A 16,782-nucleotide genomic window follows, 5' to 3' on the forward strand; every position below is an offset into this window, starting at 1 on the left:
TCTCAGCCCGGTACTCCTTTTTCAAGAATTCCGAGCAAACCGATAAGTCGGAGGATTAACGAGATGACGTCCAATAGTTTAGTTTTGAAATCCTCGAAGCTTCGACACCCAAATTCGGATTCTAATTCGTGGTAAAAATCAATCAATTGCGACTTTAGTATATCTCAAACTAACAGGCGGCTTTTAGGAGTTGCTCATATTCGACCCGTGATTGATTCGATATCAAACCACGTTTAAGTTTTCTCGAACCATGGATGATCTCGATTGTCATGTAATTGCGAGGGGTCAATCATTAGTTCCGAGGTACGCAATCATTAGGAATTGGTTTAGGGTTGTTCGCAATACATATAATGGTCATATGAAATCACCCGCGATCCGATTGTATATTATTAGTGAAACATTCTATAAACATTCCTTGAACGGTCTATAATGGCTCAAAATTGTCCCTCGTCAATCCTTGTGGTCAAATTGTCAATCCATGGTAGAGTTGTCAGGTCGTGCGCACTTAATTCCTTAATAGATTTTCCCTATCGGTTAGTCTCTCATGAGTGATCAATTCAGAGCAAGATACAACTAATAGTGCATCGATTAATATCATCATTTCATTATATCTGAATAGGGTCGAAATTGAGGATGTCACAACTCTTCCCCCTTAAAGAAATTTCGTCCTCGAAATTTACAATAGTCATACTATTAAAAAAGATGGGGGTGTTGTTGCCTCATTACTTCTTCACTTTCCCAAGTCGTTCCTTCCATCCCGTGGTGTTGCTAAACCATCTTGACCAAAGAAATCATCTTGTTCCGTAGCACGTGCTCCTTATCCTCGATCCATACTGGTTTTTCCACGTATGACACTCAGTCATCCACGTCTATTTCTTCGTAATTTAGCACGTGAGTCGGATCAAATTCATACTTCCTTAGCATGGATACGTAGAAGACATTGTGAACTTGAGCCAAATTCGGCGGCAAGGCCAAACGATAAGCCAAGATTCTGATTTGCTCCAAGATCTCAAACGGCCAAACATATCTTGGGCTTAACTTGCCTTTCTTGCCGAATCAAGACATTCCTCTCATTAGTGATACTTTGAGGAACACATGATCACTCACTTGGAATTCCAAAGGTCTTCGTCATTTGTCTGCGTAGCTTTTTTGACGGCTCTGAGCTGTTTTCAGCCTTTCTCTGATGACTTTTACTGCCTCTATTGATTGCTGTACCAACTCTGAACCAGTGATTCTTCTTTCTGTGACCTCGTCCCAGCATAAAGGCGTTTTGCAGGTTTTATCGTTCAGTGCTTCAAAGGGTGCCATTATGATGCTCTGTTGATAGCTGTTGTTATAAGCGAACTCAACGAGATGCAACTGTTCTTCCCAACTCCCTTTAAAGTCCAAAATGCAAGCTTGCAGTATATCCTCGAGAGTTTGAATTGTTCTCTCGGATTGTCCATTCGTCTGCGGATGATAAACTGTGCTATACTGCAGCTTCGTTCCCATGGCACTTTGAAGACTTTTCCAAAAGGTAGCGGTGAACTTGGGATCTCGATTCAAAGTAATCGTCATCGGTACACCGTGAAGACGAATTATTTGGCGCACGTACAATTCCGCATATCTGTCCATGGTGAAGTCTTTTTCGTACGGCGATGAAATGAGCAGACTTAGTTAGTCTATCCACGACAACCCAAATAGAGTCATTACCTCTTTGACTGTAACATCCTTAATTTCAGTCCCTGGGAAATGGCTATGGTTTAAGTTTGATGGTTTTCCTATTTGAACTAATTTTTACTATTGTTTTGGAAAACCCTATTTCGGATCCTTTGTATCCCTTTGTTTTGTTATTTTTATGGAGACTTTTGTGATCCGAATTTCCAAACACTTTATTCTTGAAAGTTGTTCCAAACATCCTGAAGTTTTACATACTTTAATTTCAGAATTTTTGGACTTGATATGAGTAGTACGACAGCCTCATTTCCGGACCGTGTAAAACTGCCAAGAATGGGTATTTCGGTGATGTTCACCCTTTCTTTATTTTCTACAAGCTTTTCTGGGATGATTTTGGAAAAGTTTCCTTCACAAAAGTTGTTGAGAACTTCTTTTTCTATAATGTATATAAATTTGGGAATTTTTCGAGATGATTTGGATTCTAGACAGAGCTTACTTTGAGAAACAAGAATTCTATTCCAGCGAACTATTTTTAGTCTGTCTTTAAGCTACTAAAAATGGTGTTTACAAAGAGATTCAAATTTGAGAATTTTCGGAATCCATTTACTATGTTTTCAAGTTCAATTTCATGAACAGTGCAAAGCTGTCCGGTTTTGTCAGATTTCAAAGATTCAGCATTTTCTATACGAGAACGTTGGAATTTTGACTTGATGTCTTTTGGTGATATTTGAGGACATTCCCATGCCGAACCTCAGATTGAACGAGATTATTATACATGTTTTGTAGTGGAAAACCCTCGAAAATCATGGAATTGAGTATAATGCGGGGTTGCGATTTTGGCATCGATTAGTGAATTTTGTGCACCCCGGTTGACCCGAGTTAATTGTAGGTGGAACCAGTATGTTCTGAGGACTTAGATCGGCTTCACGATTTGGAAAATTGTAGAACAAACTAGAAGATAAGGTTGGACCAAGTCAAATCTTCTTTTCCAAGCCATATTAATTAGCTTGGACTTTAAGGCCTCCTGTCATGATAATATGTAATAAATGAACGAAGACTTTGAAGCCCCCTTCATCATGACTTGCATTAATTAGTTGGACATTGGAGGCACCACCATCATGACATTCATTAATGGCCATAAGACTTTAGGGGCATTTCATCATTTTATTTTGTCCATTGTCCATTAATGTAAAGATTTTCAAAATCAAGTTATTAATGGCATTTCATCATGGCTTTTGACTCTTATTCATTAATGCAAAGATTTTCAAGATCATTTCATTAATGGCCAAGATTTTCAAGATCATTTTATTATGACTTTTGACTCATATTCATTAATGGCTAAGATTTTAAGAAGATTTGGTAATGATGGCAAAATCTAAGAAGATTTTGTAATGATGTTATTTTGTCTCTTCTTTGCTTGGGCTATTATAAATAGGGAGAAAGAGAGAGAGAGAGCTTACACGCCACTTCGTCTCCATTCTCACGCCACTCTTTCCTCATCTTCACGCCACCACCATCTTGGTTCTTGCTTTCTTACTTCTTGGTTCACGCCAAAGAGAAAGAGTGGGAGAGGAATAATCACCCGAGATTCACCAAGATCCGTTTGCTCACTTGTTCAAGCCCGAGAATTGCCGAGACTCCCCGTGTTCCTTTCTTGTTCTAGTTTTATTCGTTGTGTAAGTGAATTCCCTAATATCGGGAAAGGATGTTGAGATGCATTGTGACGTGGTTTGCTTGGACCATTTCTCAGTCGTTTGGTTGGTCGTAGTTGGTTCATTTTCTTGGTTTGATCATGTTTCATGTTTGATGTTATTTTGAGATAGAACCGAGCCTTGGTTGGTAAAGTGTACATGATGTGGCCATGCGTGATGTTCTCTTGTTTGAACTTTGCTATTGATCTGCCATCGATGCGGGTGCGGTAAGGGCCGACTTAAGTTAACGACGATCAATATATCCTCACTTGATATTAGTGCTTTCACTTGTTGAGTCTCCCCGACTCATCCCCCGTTATTTCCCTTTTTCAGGTCCATAGGATAGCATCTCCCCCAGCCCGCGTTGGCAATCCCATGGAGCAGAGAGCCGATGTGACATTTCGAATTTCGGCCCATTTTTGGGAATTATAAAACGTGTAATTCGTCAATGTGCTTATAGTAAAATCTCGCCCGGGAACTTATCACTCCCGGTTATTGTTTTAAATTTGAGATTTCGCTAGAATCGCATTCGATCGAATTTTGCCGTTATTTAGAGCCCAAACTTTGGTGTTGAATTTCTCGGAGTTTCGGGATGAATTTAATTGGACGGTGTCGATATTATTGTGGTCGGCCTCGAGATTGCTCGGAATATGTGAAAAGTGGATTTTTGACCGGGTGTGACTTTGGACTAGTAGACCTTCTTCGTGGTAGTTTGATTTAATTAATTTGGCCTTTGTCCCTTATTATATTCTAGGATTAATTTGGACCGCTGAATCGTTTTCGATTTTAAATGTGGGCCTTTGGATCGCAATAATTATTTAAATAAACATTTATTTTTCTCTCTCTCTCTTTCTTTCTTTCTCTCCTCCCCCTCTGCTGCGCACGATGGCCCCCTGCACGTGTCTCTTCACGCTCATTTTCCTCAGACCTTCTCTCTCTCCTCTCTCTTCTTCTCTCTCCTTTCTTTCTCTTCTTTCTTCTTCTTCTTCCTTCTTTCTCCCGCATCTGGTTCTGCTCTTGCTTCTGCTCCTTCTCCCTGCTGCCCAACGCCGACCGCCTGAGCTCGCCTGGCCGCCGCTCGTCGCCGCCGTCGCCAACGACCTCGACCGCCGCGCCGCCGTCTGCCAGTCGCTGCCCCTGACCAGCTGTCTCCCCCTCTGTTCCAGATCTCGCTTCCCGACCCCTTTTGCGCGCGTGTCTCCCACCGTGCCGCCGTCCGCCGCCGCGTGCCTCACCGCCTGTCTGGCTGGTGGTCCCGTCGACCCTGAGCCATCCTCCGTGCCACCGATGGTCCCGAGCCGACCGTCCCCGTCACTCCTTTCCCTTCTCTCTCTCCCTCCGGCTTGGGCCAGATCTAGCCGTGTCGGCGCTGCTCGCCGCCGTGAGCCGTCGGCCAGCTGTCGCCTGCGCTTCAGCCACCGATCTCCACGCCACCGCCTGGCCGGCCACCCGACACCACCCCCTCCCCTGTTCTGGCCACCGCTCCCCTTCCCTGTTCCCGTCGCCACCGTGGACCGCCGCTCGAACGCCGGAGTTGCTACCGTTCCGGCGAGGCCCCGGCTCTCCCTTGCTGCCGCCGAGCTGCTGCCGCCTCAGCCGGACCTCCTTGCCGCCCGGCTGTGACCGAGAGCCTCGCAATCGCCGCCGCCGCCGTTCCGACGACTTCCCCGCTGTCCAGCCTCGTTTTATTGCTCAAATCGAGGTAAGCGACACCCTAAACCTTGTCTAGGACTTTGCGTATTATTAGACTTGTTTAGGGGGCGTTTAGGGTGAGATTGGCGGCTAATTAGGGGCTGTTCGGGGCTGATTTAATGGCCGTTTAGTGCGACTTGGTGGCTGAATTGTGGGCTGGCTCGAGGTGAACGAATGAACCGGAGCATGGGCTGAATCGAGGTGGTTTATCGCTGATTTTATGGCTGGTTTGAAGGTCGCATAATGCTGGAAAATTATGTCGAGTTATTTGTTGTTTGTGTGTGATTCAATGCTCGATTGGCGATTGTTCGGGTTGTTTATTTGTGGCTGAATTGAGGGGGAGGATTCGATGGCTGGTGCGGTGATTTTCGAATGGTGATCGTGATAGGTTATCTTATGAGTCGAGTGGAGTGATGTGCGGGCGGAATCTTGGCTGTTTAGTGGTCGGTCATTGCGAGATTTATGATTGATTTTTGGCTCGGGGAATGGCCAGTTCGATGAGCCGATGTTGGGTAATCTATGGAATGAAATATTAGCTATGTTATATCGGAATGGCGTGTTAGTGAGGCTAATTATGCGGCTGTTTGGTGCTGACTTTATGACGGTTTAATGCTGATTTTTGTGTCGGTTGATGCTAATTTGGTGGCGGGTTTCGGGGTGAGTGAATGGGTCGGATTGTGGGCCGAAATGAGGTGGTTTATTGTTGAAATCATGGCTGGATTGGTGGTCATTAGTGCTGGAAATTACGTTAAGTTCATTGGGTGTTCTTGTATGATTTAACGTCCGCTTGGCGACGGTTCGTGTTGTTTGTTCGTGGTTGGATTGACGCCTATTATGTGAACTGTGGCTTGATGTGACTAGAATGAGTGGCGATTGAGCATAATATAACGATATTTGAATATGTGATTGACATGGTAATTGATTGAATTATGTGGTGTATGTATTTGCTTGACCAAGCCCGGATTGATCGGAGGGCTGCCAACCTGTAGGGTGATGACCCGGGTTGTGAGAAAGGACCTGTAGGGTGTTGACTCGGGTCGTGAGAAAAGTCCTGGAGCGTGTTGACGCGGGACAAAGCCCGGATTGATCGGAGGGCTGCCAGCCTGGAGCGTGTTGACGCGGGTGGCGAGAAAGGACCTACGGGGTGTTGACCCGGGTCATGAGAAAGTTAGATGAATGCGCATGTGTATTATACCTAATGGAATTGGTGAATGTACATGTGAATGACGTTCGAGTGATTGTGATATGTACGTGAAGTGTTATTGTATTATAGTGATTTGACTAATGTGCAGAGCTAGCGTGTGATTTGAGGCAAGGTAAGTACATTATGTGAAATTTGTTATGTGAATAGTTAGATTGCATTTTTAGACTCGTCTGGGTACGCATTGGCCTATGTGGGGTTTAGGTTGTCTGCTTATTGAGAAGTGTTCTCATGGTTATTTAACCAAACCATTTCAGGTCCGCGACCGTAGTTGATTGGAGACCCTGCAAGGATAATCTCGAGGATCGAAGACGGGTCAAGGACCCTGTATTTTGAGTGACCCATTTTGTAGAGTAGTTAAGTTGACGAACCACGGTCTCTTTTGTTGAATGTGGTTCTGTCGTTTTTGGCCTAGTGGGCAGTTGTCTTTTGTGAACATTGTATGTATCTACCAAGTGCATGAATTGCAAGTATTGAAGTGTACTATTGCTACCCCTTTGTTCTTAGTAATTGTCTGGGTTGTTTCATTTTGTTTCCGCGCGTGCTTAATTTCTGATGTTTGGGTTGGGTCGACGACATTGCCTGGGTCGTCGCATTCAATGATCGACAATCGAGGGATGTCGCGAGTCCGTGAGAGTTCGGGACGTGACATCCCCATTGATTTGGTATCAGAGCAAGGTCAGCTCGATCCAAGTTGGTCGAAACCTGGAGTGATAAGGAGCGATGACTTTGGGGTAGCCAGTTAGGGAGACTTGTGTGCCATGCGTACCCCAGACTGTGTAATTGTGATTGCTGAGTGACATATGCAATAACATGTGAAGTGCAGGTGTGTCAGGACTTGAGGTAAGTGCACGAATTATGTTGGCTGAGATTGATTGCTGTATGTGATTGGTTGCCTGCCTAGGGAATGGTTGTTATGATTCACTACCTAAGGCTCTAGACTGGGATAGTTGACCTAGGTTTATAATTCCTGTGTGGGATTTTAGCAGGTGAGCTTTTGTGAGAATCAATAAAATGAGTGGCCGAGGTCGAGGTAGAGGCCGAGGTCGAGGTCGAGGTCGAGGTCGCGTAGTCCCGCTAGCTGGACTAATGGGGGACCCCAGGATGGATGAAATGTGGAGGGTGCTAGAGGATGCAGGAATATTATCAGGTAGACAGACGAGGGAAAGAAGTGTTACTGTCGTCGCTGCAGCTGCCAGTGAGATTATTGGGGATAATGGAGGTCAGGGGAATAATGTGATTGGTGGAAATCCTGGTCCAGTGCAAGTAAATGCGATCAGGCCAATGTCCAAGCTAGTAGAGCAGTTTCTGAGATTGAAACCCCCTAAGTTTGATGGGAGAGGCGATGCTGAGGCTGCCCCAAGATGGGTGGAAGAGTTAGAAAAGGCTTTTGAGGTGCTAGGGTGTACTGAGGAAGAAAAGGTAACACTAGCAGTCTACCAGCTTCAGAGCAATGCAACTGATTGGTGGAGGGCCACCAGAGGTCAAGTATTTCCCACTGGCACTGCTCCAAACTGGACCATCTTCACTGAGACCTTCAATGGCAAGTACTTCTCGGAAAGCGCTCGAGAGCATAAATTGGCGGAATTTATGAGACTTCGCCAGGGTCAGATGTCGGTGGATCAGTATGAAGCCGAGTTCGCAAGGTTGTCCAAATTTGCCCCCAGAATGGTGGAGGACCCAACGGACAAAGCTAGGAGGTTCCGGGATGGGCTGAAGCCGAACCTTCGCAGTCAAATGATCTCACTGAACTTGAGGGGCTATAATGAGATTTATGAACGAGCTCAGGCAATTGAGCGAGATCAAACGGACTGGGCTGCAGCTTCTGGATCGCGGTATGTCCCGGTTAGGGACAGCCGTCAATTTGGAAAAAGACCCATGGCAGGAAATAGCCGTTTTGTCCCTCTTATTCGAAGGAATATTGGAAAGCCAAATCATGACCAGAATGCCTCATGCCGGATATGTGGAGGGAGGCATGGCAGCGGACCTTGCCCGAATAGAGGCGGAGCATGTTTTATATGTGGCGGAGTGGGCCATCAGTTCAGGAAATGCCCCAATAATAAACAAGCTAGGTCGCCTGTGCTACTACCTCTGCCGCCCCGGAATGGAAATCAAATTGGAGCCACCCAGCCGGCCAGTCAGAATAGGCCGCCGGCCCAAGGACGGGTGTATGCAATGGCAAGAAGGGAAGCTGAGGACGCGCCTGGCGTGGTCACAGGTACGGTCTCTCTCTGTGATCATGCTGCATATGCCTTATTCGATCCGGGAGCGTCGCATTCATTTATATCTGAACAGTTCGTTAAATTAACTGGGATTGAGCCAAAGCCGCTTGACGTTATGCTGTGTGTGACTACCCCGCTGAATGATAAAGTGCTGATTGCGTTTGGATGTCCTAATTGTAAGATAGTGATTAGCGATAGGGAAGGAAGAATAGATTTGGCAGTCTTATCTATGCATGACTTTGACGTGATTGTTGGGATGGACTGGCTAGTCCAACAGAGAGCTGTTGTGGATTGTAGTAGCAGGGTGATCCAATTTAATCCGGTTGGACATCCTAGATTTGAGTTTATGGGAAATCGAGGAGGAACCTCGATCCCTTGGACTTCGTCGCTCGAGGTAACAAAGTTGCTGGACGAAGGGTGTCAAGGGTTTCTGGCAAATGTAGTTGATTCGACGGCTAGAGAGCCGAGGCTAGAAGACATAGCCGTAGTGTGCAACTTTCCTGATGTCTTTCCTTAGGAATTACCGGGACTGCCACCTGATAGAGAAGTGGAGTTTGTAATTGAGTTGGCCTCAGGAACAGAACCGATTTCAAAAGCACCCTATAGGATGTCACTATCTGAATTAAAGGAATTGAAGGTCCAAATGCAGGAGTTGCTAGATAAAGGCTTTATCTGCCCGAGTACGTCCCCATGGGGAGCACCGGTGTTATTCGTGAGAAAGTAAGATGGGTCCTTGAGGTTGTGTATAGACTACAGACAGTTAAATCAGGTGACTATTAAGAATAAGTATCCACTGCCAAGGATTGATGACCTGTTTGATCAGTTGCAAGGAACATCGATATTTTCAAAGATCGACTTGAGAACAGGGTACCATCAATTGAGGATTAAGAAGGAGGATATACCAAAAACGGCATTTAGGACAAGATATGGGCACTACGAGTTTACGGTAATGCCGTTCGGATTGACGAATGCCCCGGTAGCATTTATGGATTTGATGAATAGGGTATTCAAGGAATTTCTGGATCAGTTTGTAATCGTGTTCATAGACGATATCCTAGTATATTCGAAGAGTTCCGCCGAGCACGAGTTACATTTGGAAAAAGTTCTACAGACCCTAAGGGAACATGCGCTCTACGCTAAGTTCAGCAAGTGTGAATTCTGGCTTCATCGAGTGGCATTCTTAGGACATGTGGTATCTGGAGAAGGAATTGCAGTGGACCCGGTGAAGATTGAAGCCGTTGTGAATTGGCGAAGGCCGACAACAGTTACCGAGGTTCGGAGCTTCTTGGGTTTAGCAGGTTATTACAGACGCTTCGTGGAAGGGTTTTCGGCATTAGCGATGCCATTGACGCGGTTACTAAAGAAAGAGACAAGGTTTGAATGGACGGATAAGTGCGAAAGGAGTTTCCAGGAGCTAAAACAGAGATTAACAACCGCGCCAGTGTTGACAATCCTGTCAGGTTCGGGAGGATATGAGATTTATAGTGATGCGTCGCTAAGAGGATTGGGATGCGTGTTAATGCAACACGGAAGAGTAGTGGCGTACGCATCGCGACAATTGAGACCGCACGCGCTAAATTATCCGACTCACGATTTGGAATTGGCTACGATTATTTTTGCCCTTAAGATTTGGAGACACTACCTGTGTGGGGAGAAATTTCAGATTTATACGGACCATCAAAGTTTAAGGTACTTATTCTCCCAAAAGGAATTAAACATGAGACAACGCCATTGGATGGAACTCCTTAAAGACTACGACTGCGAGATTATGTATCATCCTGGAAAAGCTAACAGAGTAGCGGATGCACTGAGTTGGAAATCGAGCATCGCGCACATGATGGTCAAGGAATGGATTCTATTGGAGGGAGTTCGGGATTCGGAATTTAAGTTTGAGGTGAGTCGGGTCTCAAGTCTACTTGCCGCATTAAGGATTGAGCCGGAAATTCAAACTAAGATCAAGGCCTTACAGTCGACGGACCCAGAGATTCAAAAGATTCTAAGTATGGATGTCGCCAAGAGGAAATTGGACTTTCAGGCATCCGAGGATGGGATTCTGAAGTTCTGCGGAAGGTTATGTGTACCCGGTGATGCAGAACTCAAGGAAGAGATTTTGTCTGAAGCACACCGTAGTAATTATAGTATTCACCCGGGTAGTACGAAAATGTATCAGAACTTGCGACAATATTATTGGTGGAACGACATGAAGGTGGATGTAGCCAAGCACGTGGCTAACTGTTTGACATGTCAGCAAGTGAAGGCACAACATTGCAAGCCAGGTGGGATGTTGCAGCCATTGGAAATCCCCGAGTGGAAGTGGGAACACATCACGATGGATTTTGTGATGGGACTACCGAGGAGTTAGAGGGGCAATGATTCAATTTGGGTGGTAGTTGATCGATTGACAAAGTCAGCGCATTTTCTGCCAGTGTGCAAGGACTTCGCCCTAGACAGGTATGCCGAGATTTACGTGCGACAAATAGTCCGTCTGCACGGGGTACCGGTGACGATCACCTTAGACCGAGATCCTAAATTAACGGCCGCTTTTTGGAAAAGTCTTCATTCGGCATTAGGAACGAAATTACAATTTAGCACGGCTTATCACCCCCAAACGGATGGCCAGTCTGAAAGGACGATTCAGACTTTGGAGGATATGTTACGGGCATGTGTATTGGATTTTAAAGGAAGTTGGGAGGAACAGTTACACTTGATTGAATTTGCCTACAACAACAGCTATCAGCAGAGTATCGGAATAGCCCCGTTTGAAGCGTTGTATGGCAGAGCTTGCAGAACACCGGTGTGTTGGGACGAAGTTGGTGAGAGGAGTATCACGGGTCCAGAGTTGGTTCAGCAGTCAGTTGAGACGGTCAAAGTTATTCGGGACAGACTTAAAACTGCTCAGAATCGCCAAAAGAATTATGCAGACCGGAGACGTAGGCCTTTGGAATTTCAAATAGGGGACCACGTTTTCCTCAAAGTATCGCCGATGAGAGGATTGTCACGGTTTGGCAAGAAAGGAAAATTGAGCTCGAGGTACGTAGGTCCATTCAAGGTCTTAGAGAGAATCGGCACTTTGGCCTATCGTCTCGCGCTACCGCCAAATTTATCTCATGTTCACAATGTGTTCCACGTGTCTATGCTAAGGAAGTATGAACCGGACCCGACCCACGTACTGAATTACGAGGAAATAGACGTGGACGACAAAGTGTCGTACGTGGAAAAGCCAGTTTGGATCGAGGACAGAATGGAGAGAGTGTTGCGGAACAAGACAATTCCAATGGTCAAGGTGATTTGGGAGCACCATGGGACCGAAGGTGCGACATGGGAAAGTGAGGAGTTGATGCGACACCAATACCCCCATTTGTTTGAATAACTGGGTTAGATTGTAAATTTCGAGGACGAAATTTTTGTAAAGGGGAAGAGTTGTGACATTCCAAATTTCGGCCCATTTTTGGGAATTATAAAACGTGTAATTCGTCAATGTACTTATAGTAAAATCTCGCCCGGTAACTGATCACTCCCGGTTATTGTTTTAAATTTGAGATTTCGCTAGAATCGCATTCGATCGAATTTTGCCGTTATTTAGAGCCCAAACTTTGGTGTTGAATTTCTCGGAGTTTCGGGACGAATTTAATTGGACGGTGTCGATATTATTGTGGTCGGCCTCGAGATTGCTCGGAATATGTGAAAAGTGGATTTTTGACCGGGTGTGACTTTGGACTAGTAGACCTTCCTCGTGGTAGTTTGATTTAATTAATTTGGCCTTTGTCCCTTATTATATTCTAGGATTAATTTAGACCGCTGAATCGTTTTCGATTTTAAATGTGGGCCCTTGGATCGCAATAATTATTTGAATGAACGTTTATTTTTTTCTCTCTCTTACTCTCTCTCTCCCTCCCTCTTTCTTTCTCTCTCTCTTCCCCCTCTGCTGCGCACGATGGCCCCCTGCACGTGTCTCTTCACGCTCATTTTCCTCAGACCTTCTCTCTCTCCTCTCTCTTCTCCTCTCTCTTTTCTTTCTCTTCTTTCTTCTTCTTCTTCCTTCTTTCTCCCGCATCTGGTTCTGCTCCTGCTTCTGCTCCTTCTCCCTGCTGCCCAACGCCGACCGCCTGAGCTCACCTGGCCGCCGTCGCCAACGACCTCGACCGCCGCGCCGCAGTCCGCCAGTCGCTGCCCCTGACCAGCTGTCTCCCCCTCTGTTCCAGATCTCGCTTCCCGACCACTTTTGCGCGCGTGTCTCCCACCGTGCCGCCGTCCGCCGCCGCGTGCCTCACCGCCTGTCTGGCTGGTGCTCCCGTCGACCCGGAGCCGTCGTCCGTGCCGCCGATCGTCCCGAGCCGACCATCCCCATCACTCCTTTCCCTTCTCTCTCTCCCTCCGGCTTGGGCCAGATCTAGCCGTGTCGGCGCTGCTCGCCGCCATGAGCCGTCGGCCAGCTGTCGCCTGCGCTTCAGCCACCGATCTCCACCCCACCGCCTGGCCGGCCACCCGACACCACCCCCTCCCCTGTTCTGGCTACGGCTCCCCTCCCCTGTTCTGGCCACCGCTCCCCTCCCCTGTTCTGCCCTAATCGCCCCTGTTCCCGTCGCCGCTGTGGACCGCCGCTCGAACGCCGGAGTTGCTGCCGTTCCGGCGAGGCCCCGGCTCTCCCTTGCTGCCGCCGAGCTGCTGCCGCCTCAGCCAGACCTCCTTGCCGCCCGGTTGTGATCGAGAGCCTCGCCAATCGCCGCCGCCGCCGTTTCGACGACTTCCCCGCTGTCCAGCCTCGTTTTATTGCTCAAATCGAGGTAAGCGACACCCTAAACCTTGTCTAGGACTTTGCGTATTATTAGACTTGTTTATGGGGCGTTTAGGGTGAGATTGGCGGCTGATTAGGGGCTGTTCGGGGCTGATTTAATGGCCGTTTAGTGCGACTTGGTGGCTGAATTGTGGGCTGGCTCGAGGTGAACGAATGAACCGGAGCATGGGCTGAATCGAGGTGGTTTATCGCTGATTTTATGGCTGGTTTGAAGGTCGCATAATGCTGGAAAATTATGTCGAGTTATTAGTTGTTTGTGTGTGATTCAATGCTCGATTGGCGATTGTTCGGGTTGTTTATTTGTGGCTGAATTGAGGGGGAGGATTCGATGGCTGGTGCGGTGATTTTCGAATGGTGATCGTGATAGGTTATCTTATGAGTCGAGTGGAGTGATGTGCGGGCGGAATCTTGGCTGTTTAGTGGTTGGTCATTGCGAGATTTATGATTGATTTTTGGCTCGGGGAATGGCCAGTTCGATGAGCCGATGTTGGGTAATCTATGGAATGAAATATTAGCTATGTTATATCGGAATGGCGTGTTAGTGAGGCTAATTATGCGGCTGTTTGGTGCTGACTTTATGACGGTTTAATGCTGATTTTTGTGTCGGTTGATGCTAATTTGGTGGCGGGTTTCGGGGTGAGTGAATGGGTCGGATTGTGGGCCGAAATGAGGTGGTTTATTGTTGAAATCATGGCTGGATTGGTGGTCATTAGTGCTGGAAATTACGTTAAGTTCATTGGGTGTTCTTGTATGATTTAACGTCCGCTTGGCGACGGTTCGTGTTGTTTGTTCGTGGTTGAATTGACGCCTATTATGTGAACTGTGGCTTGATGTGACTAGAATGAGTGGCGATTGAGCATAATATAACGATATTTGAATATGTGATTGACATGGTAATTGATTGAATTATGTGGTGTATGTATTTGCTTGACCAAGCCCGGATTGATCGGAGGGCTGCCAACCTGTAGGGTGATGACCCGGGTTGTGAGAAAGGACCTGTAGGGTGTTGACTCGGGTCGTGAGAAAAGTCCTGGAGCGTGTTGACGCGGGACAAAGCCCGGATTGATCGGAGGGCTGCCAGCCTGAAGCGTGTTGACGCGGGTGGCGAGAAAGGATCTGCGGGGTGTTGACCCGGGTCATGAGAAAGTTAGATGAATGCGCATGTGTATTATACCTAATGGAATTGGTGAATGTACGTGTGAATGACGTTCGAGTGATTGTGATATGTACGTGAAGTGTTATTGTATTATAGTGATTTGACTAATGTGCAGAGCTAGCGTGTGATTTGAGGCAAGGTAAGTACATTATGTGAAATTTGTTATGTGAATAGTTAGATTGCATTTTTAGACTCGTCTGGGTACGCATTGGCCTATGTGGGGTTTAGGTTGTCTGCTTATTGAGAAGTGTTCTCATGGTTATTTAACCAAACCATTTCAGGTCCGCGACCGTAGTTGATTGGAGACCCTGCAAGGATAATCTCGAGGATCGAAGACGGGTCAAGGACCCTGTATTTTGAGTGACCCATTTTGTAGAGTAGTTAAGTTGACGAACCACGGTCTCTTTTGTTGAATGTGGTTCTGTCATTTTTAGCCTAGTGGGCAGTTGTCTTTTGTGAACATTGTATGTATCTACCAAGTGCATGAATTGCAAGTATTGAAGTGTACTATTACTACCCTTTTGTTCTTAGTAATTGTCTGGGTTGTTTCATTTTGTTTCCGCGCGTGCTTAATTTCTAATGTTTGGGTTGGGTCGGCGGCATTGCCTGGGATGTCGCATTCAATGATCGACCATCGAGGGATGTTGCGAGTCCGTGAGAGTTCGGGACGTGACAGCCGAAGTGCTCACCGTTATAGATGTCAGAGAAGACCGCGCCTACCGCCGAATCACGACGCTTGTAATGTTCGATGAAGGCCTAACGGACTTGGTGCCTCATCCGTACGTAGCATGGCATGGCTACACTAACGGAGAATGGGTTGGATCCCTATGTGGGTTCAACGGTGCTTTGGCGGTCTGGGCGGGCTAGCTCCGGGATAAAGCCATGGGTGGGATGTGAGATGGCTAGGGGGATGAGACAAGGGGGAGATAAAGAAGCGAGAAGCCGTAGTGGGTATAGGATAACCCAAGTCAAGTTTTGCTATCCTTAGTTGGCCTGTATTTAATATGTTCGCATGTGTTGTAAATATAAGGTTTGCTCATGATGCTTCTTGTCTTATTTCCACTGTGTGTATTGATTGTGATTGTCCCGAGAAATGCTTCCGCTTGTGTGTAACGAAAGATAATAATGAACGGGACGTCACGTTAATGACCCCGAGGTGGGGCCGTTACAGATTAATTTGGTATCAGAGTAGGTTTTCCCTACAGTAGGTGCAGTTCGGGGCAGCTTGCGATCGGCCAGTCTGACAAGGGCGGGGAGTGGCACCGGGGCCATATGACCAGATCATTGAGCGGCTTCTGACAGAGATGGCGCCGGGGCAAGAGACCTGATCATTGAGCGGCCTCTGGGCAGAAGTGGCGCCGGGGTGAAGGGCCTGATCATTGAGCGGCTCCTGGCAGACTTCTAGGATGGCTAAGGGCAAGAATGACTGAACTGTGCACCGAATTGGGAAAACGATTCTAAAATCAAAGCGGGAATAAAGACCTGGAGTGATAAGGTGCGCTGAAGTTGGGGTAGTTAGCTAGGAAACACCCCTATGCACACCCCTATGCATGTGAATGATTGATTGTGATTGAATAGGTTAAGTACTCCTGTTTGTTTGTGATCACTGACCTATTCTTGTGTTGTAGAAAGTCTTGTTAGACTATTGATAGCAAAATAAGTGCTCAGGACTAGGCTGTGACTGCTGAGGAAAAAGGAAAGTCCCATCAGGATGCCACGACCTCGAAAGAAGGTTCCCCTCTAGTAAGTTGCAGTTCGGTGTTGAGCCAAGAGAAGGCTATTGAATTTTGATATAACCCGATTCGATGAGGGCGGGGAGTGATTACCAGGGTAGAACCTGATCAAGGAGCGGCTCTTGGCTAGGAAGTGGACGCCAGGGCAAAAAGCCTGATCAAAGTGCGGCTTCTAGCAAGAGTGATTGCCGAGGTTAAAGACCTGAACAAGGTGCGGCTCCTGGCAGGCTTCTAGGATGGCGGGTAAGAAAAGGAATAAACTAAACTAGGTACTGAATTGAAAGTAAGACGGGAACTGTTACTTGAAATGATAAGTGTGATCTTCATGATTGTTATAAGTAAGTAAACTATGTTTGAGGAAAATTTTATCAGAGTAGCGCAGCGGAAGCGTAGTCAAGCTTGCTGCACTCTAGTATGTTCGAACGAGATCGGGGAAAGAAAGGTCGTTGGTCCAGAGCTAGTCCAAATTACAGTGAATGCTGTAAAGGTACTAAGGTAAGATAAGTCCCTGGTACGTAGGATCTTTTGAAATTCGAGAATGAAAAGGGAATTGACCTATCGGTTGACATTGCCATCGAAACTTGCTCAGGTACATATTGTGTTCTATGTATTGATATTGAGAAAGTGTGAGCCCGA

At 46.6% G+C, this 16,782-nt stretch overlaps 1 protein-coding gene and 1 long non-coding RNA gene across 2 annotated transcripts; both read left to right on the forward strand.

Moving 5' to 3' along the window:
- Positions 1 to 4,835: 4,835 nt before the first annotated feature.
- On the forward strand, positions 4,836 to 6,731 carry LOC130138042 (uncharacterized). Its single transcript, XR_008816467.1, has 2 exons — positions 4,836 to 5,049; positions 6,498 to 6,731. It is a non-coding gene; the product is annotated as an uncharacterized LOC130138042 (long non-coding RNA).
- A 1,585-nt stretch (positions 6,732 to 8,316) lies between these two features.
- LOC130137879 (uncharacterized mitochondrial protein AtMg00860-like) lies at positions 8,317 to 10,397 on the forward strand. Its single transcript, XM_056310385.1, has 2 exons — positions 8,317 to 10,065; positions 10,392 to 10,397. Exons 1-2 carry the CDS (start codon positions 9,412 to 9,414, stop codon positions 10,395 to 10,397), a joined length of 660 nt encoding a protein of 219 aa, XP_056166360.1. The 5' UTR covers positions 8,317 to 9,411.
- The last annotated feature ends 6,385 nt before the right edge of the window (positions 10,398 to 16,782 follow it).

The sequence above is a fragment of the Syzygium oleosum genome, unplaced genomic scaffold (genome assembly GCF_021117445.2).
Source record: "Syzygium oleosum isolate NSW1041296 unplaced genomic scaffold, Sole_v2.1 Sole_v2.04, whole genome shotgun sequence".
Lineage (NCBI taxonomy): Eukaryota > Viridiplantae > Streptophyta > Magnoliopsida > Myrtales > Myrtaceae > Syzygium > Syzygium oleosum.

Excerpts from the sequence above, each read along its gene's own strand:
- LOC130137879 (XM_056310385.1), top strand. The coding sequence starts at position 9,412 with ATGCCGTTCGGATTGACGAATGCCCCGGTAGCATTTATGGATTTGATG.